This window comes from Salvelinus fontinalis, chromosome 29, assembly GCF_029448725.1.
Source record: "Salvelinus fontinalis isolate EN_2023a chromosome 29, ASM2944872v1, whole genome shotgun sequence".
Taxonomy (NCBI): Eukaryota; Metazoa; Chordata; class Actinopteri; order Salmoniformes; family Salmonidae; genus Salvelinus; species Salvelinus fontinalis.
The window spans coordinates 39,504,412-39,523,875 of NC_074693.1; the positions used below are offsets into that span (position 1 = coordinate 39,504,412).

At 43.4% G+C, this 19,464-nt stretch overlaps 1 protein-coding gene across 2 annotated transcripts in view; it reads right to left on the minus strand.

Annotated features, from left to right (window-relative positions):
- Positions 1–19,464, minus strand: part of LOC129827969 (platelet-derived growth factor C-like) — a 95,035-nt gene that overhangs the window by 14,818 nt on the left and 60,753 nt on the right. For both annotated transcript variants that reach the window (XM_055889289.1, XM_055889290.1), the window contains exon 3: positions 8,238–8,415. In XM_055889289.1, coding sequence (XP_055745264.1) covers positions 8,238–8,415 — 178 coding nt within the window. The remainder of the gene's footprint in view (positions 1–8,237; positions 8,416–19,464) is intronic.

Sequence of the window (19,464 nt, forward strand, 5' to 3'; positions counted from 1 at the left end):
TGAAGTTCATCATAACTTATTTCATCTGCAGCCTAATAAACTGCATGCCATCCCAACGAGTCGTAGTGGGAGGACCACACACCATATCGTACCGAAAAGTCCATTTTGAATCACATTGTGATTTTTTTTTTATATGGCATGATATCACTCACAAACTGCGGATGGAAGCGTGGCTAGTGTAGTGTAAAGAAGTAAAATCCAAGGCAATCACCTGTGAAGCCTACACATTCATCAAGATCGGCGATTCCGTCGCAAATACATATTTTTCTGTCAGGTAGTGGATACATTAGAAAGATTCAAATCCTATCCACATAACTTCATTACACAGACAGAATCGCCTGTTCTATAGCGTATGATGTATGGTACTACCACAGACTCCAAAATTAAATGTCAAATGGGAAGGAAACAAATGACAACTCCCCAAAAATGCATCAGTACCATGGAGAAGACAGCAGGCAGCAGAATTGTAGGTTCTACAATATACTCCCCGCCATTGGACATTATAAATAGCACCTCACGATCCAGCCACACCTCTTTTGATGTGCACCCTATGCCGGAGACGAAGCCAAAACACACCTCCTTCCCTTCACTAGAACAGAACAGTTCTACAAGACAAATATACAACTGTAAATACCACAGAGGAAAAACAATTCTACAAATTGAAGACCTTAGAAGAACTCAACATTGCTTTTGGGAACCAATGTTTAAGAGGCACAAATCCTACAGCAAACTGGATTCTTACTAGGTTCTGGATTTAGAGATTTGGAGTGCCTAAAGCATAGTGTAATATATTGTGTAAGGTAATATTTGATAAGATAATTAGTATTTACTCATTTTAGCTCCAATTAGGATTGATGTAGAATACAGAAAAGTTTACCTAGCGATTTAGGGTTGAGATCTGAGATTGTTCAAATTATCTGTGATTTGTGAATAAAACATACTTGAGTAGAAGTACTGTAAGCTGTCCTCATCCTCTCTATCCTCGTGACTTTCACGTACATAAATATAAAATGCATTCATTCCCCATCTTAGAACTTCTGTAGTTCTTGGATGGGATTCTAAGCAATGCAAGTTGATGTTGGTGGGCCAGATTTTAAGGTTTTGGAGTCACTATTCTCTATGGATTGACAGAAGTCATTGCGCACATTACTCTTTAACAGGGTACCAAAACCATCAAATCTGTGAGATCCTTATTCTCTGTAAATCTATCTGCTTTATAAAACTCTCTCCCATGATATTTGGCTTAGAGATAAAGGAGAAGAACCAAACAAATATCAAGTCCCATCTGGTCTTTCAGACAATGTCTACGGTCCATCTTGCATTGTATGAGTGATGATTATATACACTGACTGTACAAAACATTATGAACATCTGCTCTTTCCATGACAGACTGAACAGGTGAATCATATCACATTTTATTTGTCACAAGCGACGAATACAACAGGCGTAGGTAGACCTTACCGTGAAATGCTTACTTACAAGCACTTAACTCTATTTCTTGAACTGCGTTGTTGGTTAAAAAAATATTTACTAAATAAATATAAAAAATAAAATAAAAAGTAACAATAAGATTATATAACAATAATGAGACTATGTACTGGGGGTACCGAGTCAATGTGTGGATGTCTAGGTTAGTAGAGGTAATTTCTACATGTAGGTAGGGGTAAAGTGAATAGTCCGGGTGGCCATTTGATTTATTGTTCAGCAGTCTTATGTCTTGGGGGTAGAAGCTGTTAAGGAGCATTTTGGACCTAGACTTGGTGCTCCGGTACCGCTTGCCATGCAGTAGCAAATAGGACAGTCTACGACTTGGGTGACTGGCCTTCCTCTGACACCACCTAGTATACAGATCCTGGATGGCAGAAAGCTTGGTCCCAGTGATGTATTGGGCCATACGCACTACCCACTGTAGCGCCTTACGGTCGGATGCTAAGCAGTAGCCATACCAAGCGGTGATGGTGCAGCTGTAGATCTTTTTGAGGATCTGGGGACCCATGCCAAATCTTTTCAGCCTCTTGAGGGGGCAAAAGTGTTGTCCTGCCCTCTTCACGACTGTCTTGAAGTGTTTGGACCATGATAGTTTGTTGGTGATGTGGACACCAAGGAACTTGAAACTCTTGACCCACTCTACTTCAGCCCAGTCTGTTTATGGGAGCCTGTCGGCCCTCCTTTCCTTGGAGTCCACTATCATCTCATTTGTCTTGCTCACATTGAGGGATAGGTGTTGTCCTGGCACCACATGGCAAAGTCTCTGCCCACCTCCCTATAGGCTCCTCGTTGTCTGTGATCGGGCCTACCACTGTTGTGTTGTCAGCAAACTTAATGATGAAGTTGTAGTCATGCTTGGCTACAGTCATGGGTGAATAAGGAGTACAGGAGGGGACTAAGCACGCACCCCTGAGGGGCCCCGGTGTTGAGGATCAGCATTGCATATGTGTTGTTACCTACCCTCACCACCTGGGGGCGGCCCATCAGGAAGTACAGTTGAAGAGGGAGGTGTTTATTCCCAGGGATCTTAGCTTAGTGATGAGATTTGTGGGCACTATAGTGTTGAACGCTGACCTGTAGTCAATGAAATGCATTCTCACATAGGTGTTCCTTTTGTGTCATCTGTGGATCTGTTTGGGTGGTATGCGAATTGGAGTGGGTCTAGGGTTTCCGGGATGATGGTGTTGATGTAAGCCATGACCAGCCTTTCAAAGCACTTCATGCCAACCGACATGAGTGCTACGAGGCGGTAGTCATTTAGGCAGGTTACCTTCACATCCTTGGGCACAGGGACTATGATGCTCTGCTTGAAACAAGTAGGTATTACAGACTCGGTCAGGGAGAGGTTGAAAATGTCAGTGAAGACACTTGCCAGTTGGTCCAGTACACGCCCTGGTAATCCGTCTGGTCCCGCGGCCTTGTGAATGTTGACCTGTTTAAAGGTCTTGCTCACATCGGCTACCAAGAGTGTGATCACACCGTCGTCCGGAACAGCTGGTGCTCTCATGCATGCTTCAGTGTTGCTTGCCTCGAAGTGAGCATAAAAAGGCATTTAGCTCGTCTGGTAGGCTCGCGTCACTGGGAAGCTCGCAGCTGGGTTACCCTTTGTAGTCCATAATAGCTTACACACCCTTCCAAATCTGACAAGCATCTGAGCCGGTGTAGTAGGATTCAATCTTAGTCCTATATTGACGCTCTGCCTGTTTGATAGTTTGTCTGAGGAAATAGAGGGATTTTTCGTATAAGCGTCCGGATTAGTGTCCCGCTCCTTGAAAGCGGCAGCTCAAGCCTTTAGCTCGGTGTGGATGTTGCCTGAATTCCATGGCTTCTGGTTGGGATATGTACATGACCAGTCAAACGTTTGGACACACCTACACAGTGCAGGGTTTTTCTTAATTTTTACTATTTTCTACATTGTAGAATAATGGTATGGTATGGGGGTGCTTTGCTGGTGACACTGTTTTTGATTTATTAAGAAGTCCAGGCACACTTAACCAGCATGGCTACCACAGCATTCTTCAGCGATACGCCATCTCATCTGGTTTGCGCTTAGGGACTATGATTTGTTTTTCAATGGGACAATGACCCAACACACTGTGTAAGGGCTATTTGACCAAGACGGAGTGATGGATTGCTGCATCAGATGACCTGGCCTCCAAAATCACCCAACCTCAACCCAATTGAGATGGTTTGGGATGAGTTGGACTGCAGAGTAAAGGAAAAGCAGCCAACAAGTGCTCAGCATATGTGGGAACTCCTTCAAGACTTTTGGAAAAGCATTCCAGGTGAAGCTGGTTTGAGAGAATGCTAAGAGTATGCAAAGCTGTCATCAAGGAAAAGGGTGGCTACTTTGAAGAATCTAAAATATATTTTGATTTGTTTAACACTTTTTTGGTTTCTAAATAATTCCATGTGTGTTCTCTCATAGTTTTGATGTCTTCAATATTATTCTACAATGTAGAAAATAGTAAAAATAAAGAAAAACCCTTGAATGAGTAGGTGTGTCCAAACTTTTGACTGGTACTGTACGTACGGTCAATGTGGGGACGATGTCGTCGATGCATTTATTGATGAAGGCGATGACTGGGGTGGTATACTCCTCAATGCGATTGGATGAATCACGGAACAATTTCCAGTCTGTGCTAGCAAAACAGTCTGTAGTGTAGCGTCCACGTCATCTGCCCACTTCCGTATTGAGCGAGTCTCTGGTACTTCCTGCTTTAGTTTTTGCTTGTAAGCAGGAATCAGGAGGATATAATTATGGTCAGATTTTCTCTGTGTGGAGTAAAGGTGGTCTAGAGTTTTTCCCCCCCTCTGGTTGCACATGTGACATGCTGGTAGAAATGAGGTAAAACAGATTTAAATTTGCCTGCATTAAAGTCCCCAGCCACTAATTGCGCCGCTTCTGGATGAGCATTTTCTTGTTTGCTTATGAACTTATACAGCTTGTTGAGTGCGGTCTTAGCGCCAGCATCGGTTTGTGGTGGTAAAAAGACAGCTACGAATAATATAGATGAGAACAATTTTGGTAGATAGTGTGGTCTAAAGGTTATTATGAAGTAATCTACCTCAGGCGAGCAATACCTCTAGACTTCTTTAATATTAGACATCGCGCACCAGCTGTTATTGACAAACAGACACACACCCCTGCCCCTCGTCTTACCAAACGTAGCCGCGCTGTCCTGCCAATGCACAGAAAAACCAGCCAGCTCTGTATTATCCATGTCGTCGTTCAGCCACAACATAGTGAAACATAAGATATTACAGTTAATGTCCCGTTGGCAGGATAGTCGACCGTAGATCATCCAGTTTGTTTTCCAGTGAATGCACATTGGCCAAATGAACCGATGGTAGTGGCGATTTACTGACTTGCCTACGAATCCTCACAAGGCAACTCGACCTTCGCCCTCAAAAAATCTTCGAGGTGAGTCATCAGTTCGAGGTGAGTCATCGCTGTTCTGATGCCCAGAAGCTCTTGACAGTCATAAGATAAGGTAGCAGCAACTTTATGTACAAAATAAGTTACAAACAATGCAAAAAAAACTGAACAAAGTTGCACAGTTGGTTAGGAGCCCGTAAAACGGTAGCCATCCCCTCCGGCACCATTATATTATCCAGTTTGAGTGTGTCAAGAACTGCAACGCTGCTGAGTTTTTCATGCTCAACAGTTACCCGTGTGTCTCAAGAAGTTTCCACCACCTAAAGGACATCCAGCCAACTTGAAACCAACTGTGGGAAGCATTGGCGTCAACATGCGCCAGCATGCCTGTGGAACGCTTGACGCCTTGTAGTCCATGCCCCAACAAATTGAGGCTGTTCTGAGGGCAAAAAGGGGTGCAACTCAATATTAGCAAGGTGTTCCTCAATGAAATTCAATTTAGCAGAGATTGAACGGTCCGGGCATGCACAAGTTCTTTAGTGAACAACTCAGGGAAATAAATAAAGTTCTGAGCAGGGTATCACACATCAAAGAGAAACATGGCTATTAAATCATTTCCAGAAGATATGCTTCATGAATTACTTTCCAGTGTTCATTGACGTGTAAATTGAGATGGCATATTGGGGAGTGGAAGCACTGCAGCACCAGCCAGTTGTCAATGCCACAAATGTTTTTCATGTACAAAAAATTGGCAGTATCAAAGGTCCCCTCTCAAAAAAGACAGATTTATGATATAGTGGATCATAATGTTCTCCAAGGTAGTGATAGGAATATCACTATATATATGTTGACTAACAACAGTCTTGGTCAAGGAAGGGAACATGGCTAGCAAAGGTTCTCAAATTCACTGGATTGGATGTTTTTAGTCTATCTGCAGGACTTTGGAAAATCTACTGATAAGTTCTAATCTAATGACACTTTGGATCATTAAACAATCCAAATGGATAATCTTTAGTAAGTAGTAAGTCTCTATGAACTTTCCACACCTGGATTGTGCAACATTTGCCCATTAAGCTCTGTAAAATTGGTTGTTGATCATTGCTCGACAACAATTTTCACATCTTGCTGTAGATTTTCAAGTAGATTTAAGTTAAAACTAACTCAACCACTCAGGAATAATCACTGTCTTCTTGGTAAGCGACTCCAGTGTAGATTTAGACTGTGTGTTTTAGGTTATTGTCCTGAAAGTGTCTGGAGAGTGGTACTCAGTAATGTGTTGCATTTGCCCCAAACATAACACTTTGTATTCAGGACAACAAGTTAATTGCTTTGCCACATTTTTTGTGTGCCTTGTTGCCAACAGGATGCATGTTTTGGAATGTTTGAATTCTGTACAGGCTTCCTTCTTTTTACTCTGTCAATTAGGTTAGTATTGTGGAGTAACTACAATGCTGTTGACCCACCTTCAGTTTTCTCCGATCAAAGTAATTTAAACGAACTATTTTAAAGTCATCACTGGGCTCATGGTGAAATCTCTGAGTGGTTTCCTTCCTCTCCAGCAACTGAGTTAGGAAGGACACCTGTATCTTTTTAGTTACCGGGTGTATTGATACACCATGCTCAAAGTGATATACAATGTCAGCTTTTTTAGGGGGCTGGACATCTGCCAGTCCTCGACTCCGCAGGACACACAATACTTGCAGTCTCCCTCAAGCAGTGGCAGAGAGCAACATATTTGTCTCTGCCCATCAACAACTGGACTCATTCCACAGGAGGATGGTGACAACTTAAAATCGGTGGAATGGTATCAAATACGTCAAACCCATGGTTTCCATGTGTTTAACTGCCATTCCATTCACGTCGTTCCAGACATTATTATGAGCCGTCCTCCCCTCGGCAGCCTCCACTTGCCCACTCATTTAGTATCGCATGGACTTGTGGGATGGTGTGCATGCCCAAAGTGAATTGTGTGACATTTGTATAGTGTTTTTCATTGTTTAGTTAATACCATTTGGAGAATTTATTGTGTGGTGTAATACTCTGCAGGTGGCATATGCAATCTACACAGTCCTTTTATATGTATTACTGCTATATTCTGTATCTGTGCCTTGGTGTATTCATTCGGTTTGTGTGTATTCATTACCCGTTTCTGTCCCTTACAGAACCATTCTACTAGCATTCCCATGTACATTGCCATATACCTTTACAAACCATCCCCATGTTCATCTTCTCCAGTGTGTGAATACAGTTCCTGTGTGTGTTAACTCTAGGCTGCTTTATTCCCCTCTAACTGGGGCGGTGTCAGAAACCAGAAATATAAGTAGAGCCGGGTCGCTGTCTTTTGAGAAATGTCAGCTCATCTACCAAAGGGAACAGAGTCAATAAAACCAATTAAAAGAATGTGGTAATTATATACAAAATCCTGCCTCTTCCGCTGAAAAAAAAAAAAAAAAAAAAAAAAGGTCAAACAGACAAAAAAAAAGAAAAAACACAGTCGCTGACCTCCTTTTGCCATTAGTTCTTGTCAGGAACAGAAATAATTTCACTGCACTGCAGGCCATTGCGGATTCATGAAGGGAAGAGCTGTTTACCAAGAGTGAGGCGCACACAACTGCAACATGACAGGTTAAAACAGCAGCCTTCACTTCAGTTTATCGCTGGGCATTTGTAAGTGAAAGGTGTGGGTAAGAAGGGGCCTCTATATATGTGGTCTGGGATGAGGAAATAGAGAAAAAGGAGAGAAAGAGTGAAGGGAGGGGAGAGGATGGGGAGAAGGGGGGAGAGAGTAAAATAGACTAATAGGATGCGAGGCATTGGATGTACAGACAGTGAAAGCAATGTGATCCAAAGTTATGTGATCTTTCATGAACTATATTGGCATTGTTGCCACACATCCTGCCAATAGAGCCTGACTGAACCGAGAAAGAAAGGATGGAAGAAACAGCGAAAAAGAGCCACTCTTCCAGCTCTTAATCCATCTTTTATATCCAGTCGGAGGAGAGGAATAAGACATGGATTGAATCCAACCAGGGTCAGCAGGCCATGCTGTGTCTGAGAGTCTAGACGCCATCTGGGCCGAGCTCAATCTCAATCAACACCATTAACACTCCACCACCATCCACGTCTTTTTGAAACCTTGTCTGATTGGATCGACAGCAGTGCCAGTGCTAGACAATCACACAGGTGCATCAAACGGCAATCCAGGTCACGATTTCTATTACAACAGCACTTAGCTATGAACTCAGGACAAAACAAACACGTCGAGAGAGGTTTACACATACAGAATAGCAGTGGCCGTTACATAATAGGCAATTATGTAAGGGAGCGTGTGCTGTTTATGTGCTCAGAGGAAAGATGGCTTATCGCTTACCACGGGGAGCAGGGAGTAGCGAATGCTGAAGCCAGGCTCGGAGGGGAAGTACTCATCAGATATGAATCTCACCCGGATCTGACCACCTTTGGACATGTAGCTGGCAGGTACCTGGGACCCGCACCAGCGGCCCAGGATGGTGTCCTCAGACGGCTCCTCGATCTCCACAAAATCATACCTGGAAAAAGGCCAAAGAGAAAGATAGAGACAGAGAAAGAAAAAGAACGAGAGAGACAGAGAAAGATAGAGAGAGCTTTGGTGTGTAGTCCCATGAATTCACATTGGAGACGAGACAAAGTTGCCGTGTAATGAAAGTGAACATTTAATGCATATACAGTACCAGTCAAAAGTTTAGACACACCTAATCATTAAAAGGGTTCTTCTTTATTTTTACAATTTTGTACATTGTAGACTAATAGTAAAGACATCACAACTATGAAATAACAGAGTGTAGTATTCAAAAAAGTGTTTATCAAACACTTCAAAGTAGCCACCCTTTGCCTTGATGACAGCTTTGCACACTATTGGCATTCTCTCACCCAGCTTCACCTGGAATGCATTTCCAACAGTCTTGAAGGAGTTCCCACATATGCTGAGCACTTGTTGGCTACTTTTCCTTCACTCTGCGGTCCAACTCATCCCAAACCATCTCACTTGGGTTGAGATCGGCTGATTGTGGAGGCCAGGTCATCTGATGCAGCACTCCATCACTCTCCTTCTTGGTCAAATAGCCATTACACAGCTTGGGAGGTGTTGGGTCATTGTCCTGTTGAAGAAAAAAAATGATAATCCCACTAAGCGCAAACCAGATGGGATGGCGTATCGCTGCAGAATGCGGTTGTAGCCATGCTGGTTAAGTGTGCCTTGAATTGTGCCTTCTCTTTCATGCTTCACGGTGGGAACCACACATGCAGAGAGCATCCGTTCACCTACTCTGTGTCTCACAAAGACACAGCGGTTGGAACCAAAAATCTCAAATTTGGACTCCAGACCAAAGAACTCGTGCTCGGGTTCGTATTGGTGTCCTTTAGTGGTGGTTTCTTTGCAGCAAATCGACCTTGAAGGTCTGATTCACGCAGCCTCCTCTGAACAGTTGATGTTGAGATGTGTCTGTTACTTGAACTCTGTGAAGCATTTATTTGGGCTGGAATATGAGGTGCAGTTAACTCTAATGAACTTATCCTCTGCAGCAGAGGTAACTCTGGGTCTTCCTTTCCTGTGGCTGTCCTCATGAGAGCCAGTTTTATCATAGTGCTTGATGGTTGAAGAAACTTTCAAAGTTCTTGACATTTTCCAGATTGACTGACCTTCATGTCTTAAAGTAATGATGTGCTGTCATTTCTCTTTGCTTATTTGAGCTGTTCTTGGCATAATATGGACTTGGTCTTTTACCAAATAGGGCTATCTTCTGTATATCACCCCTACCTTGTCACAACACACCTGATTGGCTCAAACGCATTAGGAAGGAAAGAAATTCCACAAATTCACTTTTAACAAGACACACCTGTTAATTGAAATGCATTCCAGGTGACTACCTCATGAAGCTGGTTGAGAGAATGCCAAGCGTGTGCAAAGCTGTCAAGGCAAAGGGTGGCTATGAAGAATCTAAATGTTTCCATATGTGTTATTTCATAGTTTATGTCTTGACAATTATTCTACAATGTAGAATTCTACAATAAAAATAAAGAAAAACCCATGAATGAGTAGGTGTGTCCAAACTTTTGACTGGTACGGTATGTTATACACAAAACTGGGAATTGCTGTGTCGATCTAAAGGGGTTTTATGATTCCTTCACTGAAGCTGGGTGTTTCCTTAGCCATGTAGCACAATCCTATTTCATAAATTGCCTGTGACTGCTTCAAATCAAATCTTATTTGTCACATGCGCCAAATACAACAGGTGTAGTAGACCGTACAGTGAAATACTGACTTACAGGCTCTTAAACAATGCAGTGTTTCAAAAAAGTAAGAGATAAGAATAGCAAATAATTAAAAGAGCAGCAGTAAATAAAATAGCCAGGGGGTATCGGTACAGAGTCAATGTGCAGGGGCACTGGTGTCGAGGTAATATGTACATGTAGGTAGAGTTATTAAGGTGACTATGCATAGATAATAACAGAGTAGCAGCGAGTAGCAGCAGCGTAGAAGGGGGGGGGGGGGGGGGGGGGGGGCGAGCAGTTGCCATACCAGGCAGTGATGCAACCCGTCAACATGCTCGCCCATGGTGCAGCTGTAGAACCTTTTGAAGATCTGAGGACCCATGCCAAAACTTTTCAGTCTCCTAAAAGGAATAGGTTTTGTAGTGCACTCTTCATGACTGTCTTGGTGTTCTTGGACCATGTTAGTTTGTTGGAACTTGAAGCTCTCAACCTGCTCCACTAGAGCCCCGTTGATGAGAATGGGGGCGTGCTCGGTCTGTCTTTTCCTTTAGTCCACAATCATCTCCTTTGTCTTAATCACGCTGAGGGAGAGGTTGTTGTCCTTGCACCACACGGACAGGTCTCTGACCACCTCCCTATAGGCTGTCTCTTCGTTGTCAGACCTACCACTGTTGTGTCATCAGCAAACTTGATGGTGTTGGAGTCGTGCCTGGCATTGCAGTGATGAGTGAACAGAGAGTACAGGAGGGGACTGAGCACTCACCCCTGAGGGTGAGTGTGTTGAGGATCAGCGTGGCGGATGTGTTGTTACCTACCCTTAGCAACTGGGGGTGGCCCGTCAGGAAGTCCAGGATCAAGTTGCAGAGGGAGGTGTTTAGTCACAGGTTCCTTAGCTTAGTGATGAGCTTTGAGGGCACTATGGTGTTGAACGCTGAGCTGTAGTCAATGAACAGCATTCTCACATAGGTGTTCCTTTTGTCCAGGTGTGAAAGGGCAGGGTGGAGTGCAATAGAGATTGTATCATCTGTGGATCTGTTGGTGCATTATACAAATTGGAGTGGGTGTAGGGTTTCTGGGATAATAGTGTTGATGTGAGCCATGATCAACCTTTCAAAGCTTTTCATGCCTTCAGACGTGAGTGCCAAGGGTAGGTAGTCATGTAGGCAGGTTACCTTAGTGTTCTTGGGCACAGGGATTATGGTGGTCTGCTTGAAACACGTTGGTATTACAGACTCAGGGACAGGTTGAAAGTGTCAGTGAAGACACTTGCCAGTTGGTCATCGCATGCTCGCAGGACACGTCCTGGAAATCCGTCTGGCCCTGCGGCCTTGTGAATGTTTAAAGGTCCTGTTTAAAGGTCTTACATCGGCTGCGGAGAGCGTGATCACAGTCATCCGGAACAGCTGGTGGTCTCATGCATGTTTCAATGTTACTTGCCTCGATGTGAGCATAGAAGTTATTTAGCTCGTCTGGTAGCCTCGTGTCACTGGGCAGCTCTCGGCTGTGCTTCCATTTGTAGTGTGTAATAGTTTGCAAGCCCTGCCACATCCAAGTGTTGGAGCCGGTGTTGTACGATTCGATCTTAGTCCTGGATTGCCGCCTCGCCTGTTTGACGGTTCGTCGGAGGGCATAGCGGCATTTCTTATAAGCTTCCTGGTTAGAGTCTCGCTCCTTGAAAGCGGCAGCCCTACCCTTTAGCTCAGTGCGAATGTTGCCTGTAATCCATGGCTTCTGGTTGGGGTATGTACGTACAGTCACTGAGTGGACGACGTCCTCGATGCACTTATTGATAAAGCCAGTGTCTGATGTGGTGTACTCCTCAATGCCATCAGAAGAATCCCAGAACATATTCCAGTCTGTGCTAGCAAAACAGTCCTGTAGTTTAGCATCTGCTTCATCTGGTGCTTCCAGCTATCATTTTTGCTTGTAAGCATTTGCAAAATGGAGGGCGAGCTTTGTACGCGTCTCTGTGTTTGGAGTATCGGTGGTCTAGAATTTTTCCCCCTCTGGTTGCACATTTAACATGCTGATAGAAATTAGGTAAAACTCACTGCATTAAAATCCACGGCCACTAGGAGCGCCGCCTCTGGATGAGCGTTTTCCTGTTTGCTTATGGCGGTATACAGCTCATTGAGTGCCAGCATCGGTCTGTGGTGGTATGTAGACAGTTACAAAAAATACAGATAAACTCTCTAGGTTGATAATGTGGTCTACAGCATATGAGATACTGTACCTCAGGCGAGAAAAACCTTGCGACTTCCTTAGATATCGTGCACCAGTTGTTGTTTACATATATGCATAGGCCCCCGCCCCGTGTCTTACCAGATGTTGCTGTTCTATCCTGTCGATAGCTGTATTTTCTTAATGTTGTCGTTCAGCAACAACTCGGTGAAACATAAGATATTACAGTTTTTAATGTCTCATTGGTAGGATATGTGTGCGTTCAGTTCGTCCCATTTATTTTCCAGCGATTTAACGTTAACCTGTTGAGGATGGGGGCGCTGTTGTGACTATTTATGCTAATCGTGTACTTTTTGAAACGGCTTCCCACAAAATCCTTGATCGTACAATATGCATATTATTATTATTATTGGATAGAAAACAGTCTATAGTTTCTATAGGAGTTGAAATTTTGTCTCTAAGTGGAACAGAGCCCATTCTACAGCAATTTCCCTGACATGGAGTCAGATTTCAGAAATTTTGGCCCCTGATCTGGAGTCAGTTAAAAGGGCACTGTTATTGCTATGAGTATACGGACACTGCTTACGTCTTCCCCTGGATGCCTTTACGTGATGACGATTTGAATGGGGTCGATTGCGCGTTCACAGGTACTACAAATTAAAAAACCCTGAGGCTAGTCACTCTTTTGGAGCTGCGTCATGCGCCTAGAGGACACCGACCCGCACCTGTTCCAAGCATTAGTGGAGGGAGTAATATTACTCTGGTCATGTTTCTACTCGTTATGGGAGTTAAAAACATCATAAGGTAGTTAATTTAAAGCGTTTTATAGCAATTTATATCCGTTTAGTGCGATTTTGGGACATTTATTTCTGAAACGCTGTGAATTGCTGGGCACGCTTCCAGTTCATCCCGAACGCAGTTGGCATTTCCACATGGCAAGAGGACAGCTTTCCACCAAAAGACGATTGGACCCAAGAAAGGATCCTTTGCCCAAGATACTGATGGAAGAACAGCTCAAAGTAGGACATTTTTATTATGATAAATCGTGTTTCTGTTGAAAAATGTTAGTGGCTTAGGACGCCATGTTTTTTGACGTAGCTTCGCTTGGCGCAAACTGTATTGAAAAGTAAGGATAATTAAAAAAATGTAATTCCGCGATTGTATTAAGAATTAAATTGTCTATCAATCCCTGTCCACCCTATATTTTTTAGTCACGTTTATGAGTATTTATGTATAAGAGTAGATCACTGTCTAATATGGCGCACGGACATTTTCTCACCAGCTGGGCTACATTTCACATTGTCTAACCATGATTTTGGTGGCTAAATATAAACATTTTCGCTCAAACTCTATATGGATTGTGTAATATGATGTTACAGGAGTGTCATCTGAAGAATTCTGAGAAGGTTAGTGAAAAAAGTAATATATTTTGGCGATGTTGACTTTTATCGCTCACTTTGGCTAGAATCAATGCTGGGCTGCTATGTGCTATGTGCTATGCTAATATAACGATTTATTGTGTTTTCGCTGTAAGACACTTAGAAAATCTGAAATATTGTCTGTATTCACAGGATCTGTGTCTTTCGATTAGTGTATGCTGTGTATTTTTACGAAATGTTTGATGATTAGTAAGTAGGTAAACACGTTGCTCAATGTAGTTTTTCTAGTCCATTTGTGACGGTGGGTGCAATTGTAACCTATGCCATCTACCTGAAATATGCACTTTTTTCTAACAAAACCTATCCCATACCATAAATATGTTATCAGACTGTCATCTGATGAGTTTTTTTCTTGGTTAGGGGCTATAAATATCTTAGTTTAGCCGAATTGGTGATAGCTACTGGTGTTGGTGGACAAATAAAAGATGGTGGATTATGCTAATGTGTTTTTAGGTAATAGATGTACATCTTTACATATTGTGTCTTCCCTGTAAAACATTTTAAAAATCGGACATGTTGGCTGGATTCACAAGATCTGTGTCTTTCATTAGCTGTATTGGACTTTAATGTGTGAAAGTTAAATATTTAAAAAAAACATTTTTTTTGAATTTCGCGGCTCTGCCTTTTCAGTGGGGGGGGGGGGGTGCCGCTAGCGGCACCCTCATCCTAGACAGGTTAACTAGCAGGATGGAAGGCAAAGGCAGATTTAGCTACTCGTAACCTGATCCTCACAAGGCACCCTGATCTTTTTCTGCAAAATATTGGTTTCCTTCTCCAGCGAATGACGGGGATCTGGGACTGGTCGGGTGTCTGTAGTATATCCCTCCCGTACCGACTCATTGAAGAAAAACAGTCTAATCTGAGGGGAGTAATCGCAGTTCTGATGTCCAGAAGCTCTTTTCAGTAGCAGGAACATTTACCTAGAACTAACGCTGCAGATAGCAATACTGGGTGATTTGAAAAGTCATAGTCAATCAATAATATAATTATTTTAGCAAAAATGTTTATCTTTAATTTTTAATCTGTGGAAGCTATGAGAATAGAAAGGTTCAGTACTTTTGTGAAGCATCACAGCACAGTTGAAAAATATATGGCAAATAGAAATCCAAAATGGATGGTGTTAAGAGATAGATGGGAGGGGTTGAATGGAGCTGTAGGGTGGGACTAATAACAACAAAATAACCAATGTAAAGCATACGGGGTATGTAAAATGTATATAGGTTCAGAAATGTTGTGAAATAGCAGTTACAAATAGAATGGATGGACATCAGAAATAGAGGATGGACTAAAAACAAACAAAATATAACTATTGTAAATAGATTGTGGCTGTAAAATGTGTATAATACAGATAAACTGAAGGTAGAAGCCTAAGTGTTATTGTTTATTAGTTTCCTCCAATCGGGGGAGGGGGTGGTAGGGTTTGCAAGGAATAATAAAGCTATATTCAAAAAAATAAGTATATATATATATATATATATATATATATATATATATATATATATATGCAATATCAAAGCTGATCCACCCCTCAAAATATTAAAATAAAATATATTATGTACAAAACAAGTTACGAACAACGCAAAAAAACAAACAATATAGCATGTTTGGTTATGAGACGATAAGACAGCAGCCATTCCCTCCGGCGCCATCTTGATTATTGTGAAGTCAGCTTTGTCCCTCTTGAGCCCTAATACAACCCCACTGAGCTGCATCTGCCCTACACGGCCCCCTCTTGTTTGTACTTTCCTCCCCTCCCGCCCATCCATCCATCCAGTTCCCCCTCTCTGAGGAGAAGGAGCTATGCTATCACTGAACGGTTTCGAACGGTGGGGCCTAATGCTCACAGTGTCTCCGCGGGGAGCAATGGGTGGCTCAACAATTTAGTGTCAATATTAAATTAAGAAAAGAGCTGAGCATTTCCTGTGTAATCGTTCAGCGATCAACCTGAGGTGGGTTGGGGAGGAGTGGCATTAGCAGCAGTCGCCTTCGGTTAGCGATAATGGGCCTGACGCAGACCCTGGGACAAGCCTATTAGGCTAATGCTAAATGCTGTAATCACATACAGTGCAGTGAAAAAGTATTTGCCCCCTTTCTGATTATCTCTATTTTTGAATATATTTGACATGGATTGTTATCAGATCTTCAATCAAAACCTAATATTATACTGAACAAAAGAGCTGATCAGGCTGTTGATTGTGGCCTGTGGAATGTTATCCCACTCCTCTTCAATGGCTATGCGAAGTTGTTCAATATTGGTGGGAACCGGAATACGCTGTCGTACACACTGATCCAGAGCATCCCAAACATGCTCAATGGGTGACATGTCTGGTGAGTATGCAGGCCATGGAAGAACTGGGACATTTTCAGCTTCCAGGAATTGTGTACAGATTCTGGCGACATTGGGCTGTGCATTATCATGCTGAAAATTGAGGTGATTACAGGGGATAAATGGCATGCCAATGGGTCACTGAATCTCATCACGGTATCCCTGTGCATTCAAATTGCCATCGCTAAAATTAAATTGTTTTCGTTGTCCGTAGCTTATACCTGCCTATACCATAACCTCACTGCCACCACTGGGCACTCTGTTCACAACGTTGACATCAGCAAACCCCTCACCCACAGAATGCCATAAACATGGTCTGCAGTTGTGAGGCAGGTTGGACGTACTGCCAAATTCTCTAAAACGGCTTATAGTAGAGCAGGTATTCCCAAACTGGGGTACGCGTAACCCTGCCGTCAGGGGTACGCCAAATAAAAATGCGATTCACATTTTTTCCTTCACATTTTCAAACAGTCCATTTATATTTTCCAACGGGGCTATACATTTGGGTGAGTTTTTGTTCCTTGCCTGAGTAGCCTAGTTTCAATGTTGAATTTTATTTTTGACCATCTAGTGTTCAGCGAAATAACAACACAATGTCATATACAGGTAGCCTCATCAAATAATTAACATCCAATCACATTAACCATTACTCTCTCGCGGGAATTCCGTTTGCTCAAAAATTGATTAAATGGTAAAAAAAAGTAAGGTTGTGTGTCTTTGCGGATCCATCGACACATAACAGCTTTACTGTTAGTACTGCTACCACCAGCAGTACTACAACTGCACCTGTCAATAATACAAGTTGTTCTGCTTCCACGAGCACATCCAATGCTAGCATCAGTAATTCTACATTTGTTGTTAGCCCAGCTAGCATGGACACTGACAGTTGTGAATCTGATGCAGCCGAAGAGCTACTGCCCCCTTACCCGGGAAAGCACTGAACAGACAGGGACGTTGAACCATTTAAGAGACGCATATCTGATGAGAACTACATTAAATTTGGGGTTCACTTATATTGGGAGTAGTGTCTTTCCTCAGCCACAGTGTGTTATATGTGCAAAAGTACTATCTCACAACTCAATGAAACAACTCACTCACTAATGATCCAAGATGGCATAGCAGTGTAGGCGTGTTTTGTCCGTCCTCCCGTGTACTTTTGTATTTTTTGTATTTTTCGTATATATATATATATATATATATTTTTTTTTCTATCTCTTTCCGATTTCTAATTCGATTATACCTTCCGGTAACCTGCCTCACCCAACGTGATACGGAATCGCTATTATTTTTTATTTTGGAACACATTCAAGAACCTCCAGTAGCTAACCAGCTAATCAGCTACAAGCTATTTAGTCACTTTTACCTTCTGCACAGACACCAGCCCTGTTCTTAGCCTGGATATTACTCGCCAATCTACCAGCATCGGACTGTCTCTCCACAACAACGCCGGATTCCTACCGTAATCCCCAAGCCACTACTTCTGATCCTCACAGCTAGCTTGCAGCTAGCTAGCAGCTAGCTAGCTCACAGCTTGCAGCTAGCTAGCTCCGTGGCACCCAGTACCGAAGCTATGCCCTAACGCCACTGCCACGAAGCTAGCACCAGTTAGCAAATAAAATTCTACAATACCTCTTTCGCCATCTGGCTTGGATTCTCTGTCGACACGGCGCCCCGCCGCACTACCACGTCTGGTCTGCCGACGAATACTCCATCCACTGTGCCCTCAACCGGCCTCCGTATGAGCAGAAGACCCCCGGGCTACTAACTTTAAACGCTGCGTGCTAGCGTGGTGGCGGCTTCCCTGCTCCATCCACTGCTCCCCCCTGGACACTATGATCACTTGGCTACATAGCTGATGCCTGCTGGACTGTCCATTAATCACGGTACTCCATTCTGTTTATTTGTGCTTATCTGTCGGCCCCAGCCGCGAACTCAGGCTCTGTGTGTAGTTAATCCGACCCTCTCTGCCTAGTCAACGCCATTTTACCTGCTGTTGCTGTGTTAGCTGACTAGCTGCTGTTATCTCACCTCTTGTTTTAGCTAGCTCTCCCAATCAAGACCTGCGATTACTTTATGCCTTACTGTATGTCTCTCTCAAATATCAATATGCCTTGTATACTGTTGTTCAGGCTAGGTATCATTGTTTTGGTTTGCAATGGAGCCTGTAGTTCCACTCCTAATACCTCTGATACCTCCCACACATGCGGTGACCTCACCCATTATAACCAGCATGTCCAGAGATACAACCTCTCTTATCATCACCCAGAGCCTGGGCTTACCTCCGCTGTACCCGCACCCCACCATACCCCTGTCTGCTCATTATGCCCTGAATATATTCTACCACGCCCATAAATCTGCTCCTTTCATTCCAAGTCCCCAACGCTCTAGGCGACCAGTTTTGATAGCCTTTAGCCGCACCCTCATCCTACTATTCCTCTGTTCTTCGGGTGATGTGGAGGTAAACCCAGGCCCTGCATGTCCCCAGGCACCCTCATTTGTTGACTTCTGTGATCGAAAAAGCCTTGGTTTCATGCATGTCAACATCAGAAGCCTCCTCCCCAAGATTGTTTTACTCACTGCTTTAGCACACTCTGCCAACCCTGATATCCTTGCCGTGTCTGAATCCTGGCTTAGGAAGGCCACCAAAAATTGAGATTTCCATACCCAACTATAACACTTTCCGTCAAGATAGAACTGCCAAAAGGGGAGGAGTTGCAATCTACTGCAGAGATAACTTTGCAGGCTATGTCATACTTTCCAGGTCTATGCCCAAACAGTTCGAACTTCTAATTTTAAAAATGAATCTCTCCAGAAATAAGTCTCTCACTGTTGCCGCCTGGGGGTCCTCAGCTCCCAGCTGTGCCCTGGACACCATCTGTGAATTGATCGCCCCCCATCTAGCTTCAGAGTTTGTTCTGTTAGGTGACCTAAACTGGGATATGCTTAACACCCCGGCAGTCCTACAATCTAAGCTAGATGCCCTCAATCATCAAGGAACCCACCAGGTACAACCCCAAATCCGTAAACATGGGCACCCTAATAGACATTATCCTGACCAACTTGCCCTCCAAATACACCTCTGCTGTCTTCAATCAGGATCTCAGCGATCACTGCCTCATTGCCTGTATCTGCTACAGGTCCGCGGTCAAACGACCACCCCTCATCACTGTCAAACGCTCCCTAAAACACTTCTGCGAGCAGGCCTTTCTAATCGACCTGGCCCGGGTATCCTGGAAGGATATTGACCTCATCCCGTCAGTTGAGGATGCCTGGTCATTCTTTAAAAGTAACTTCCTCACCATCTTAGACAAGCATGCTCCGTTCAAAAAATGCAGAACTAAGAACAGATATAGCCCTTGGTTCACTCCAGACCTGACTGCCCTCGACCAGCACAAAAACAT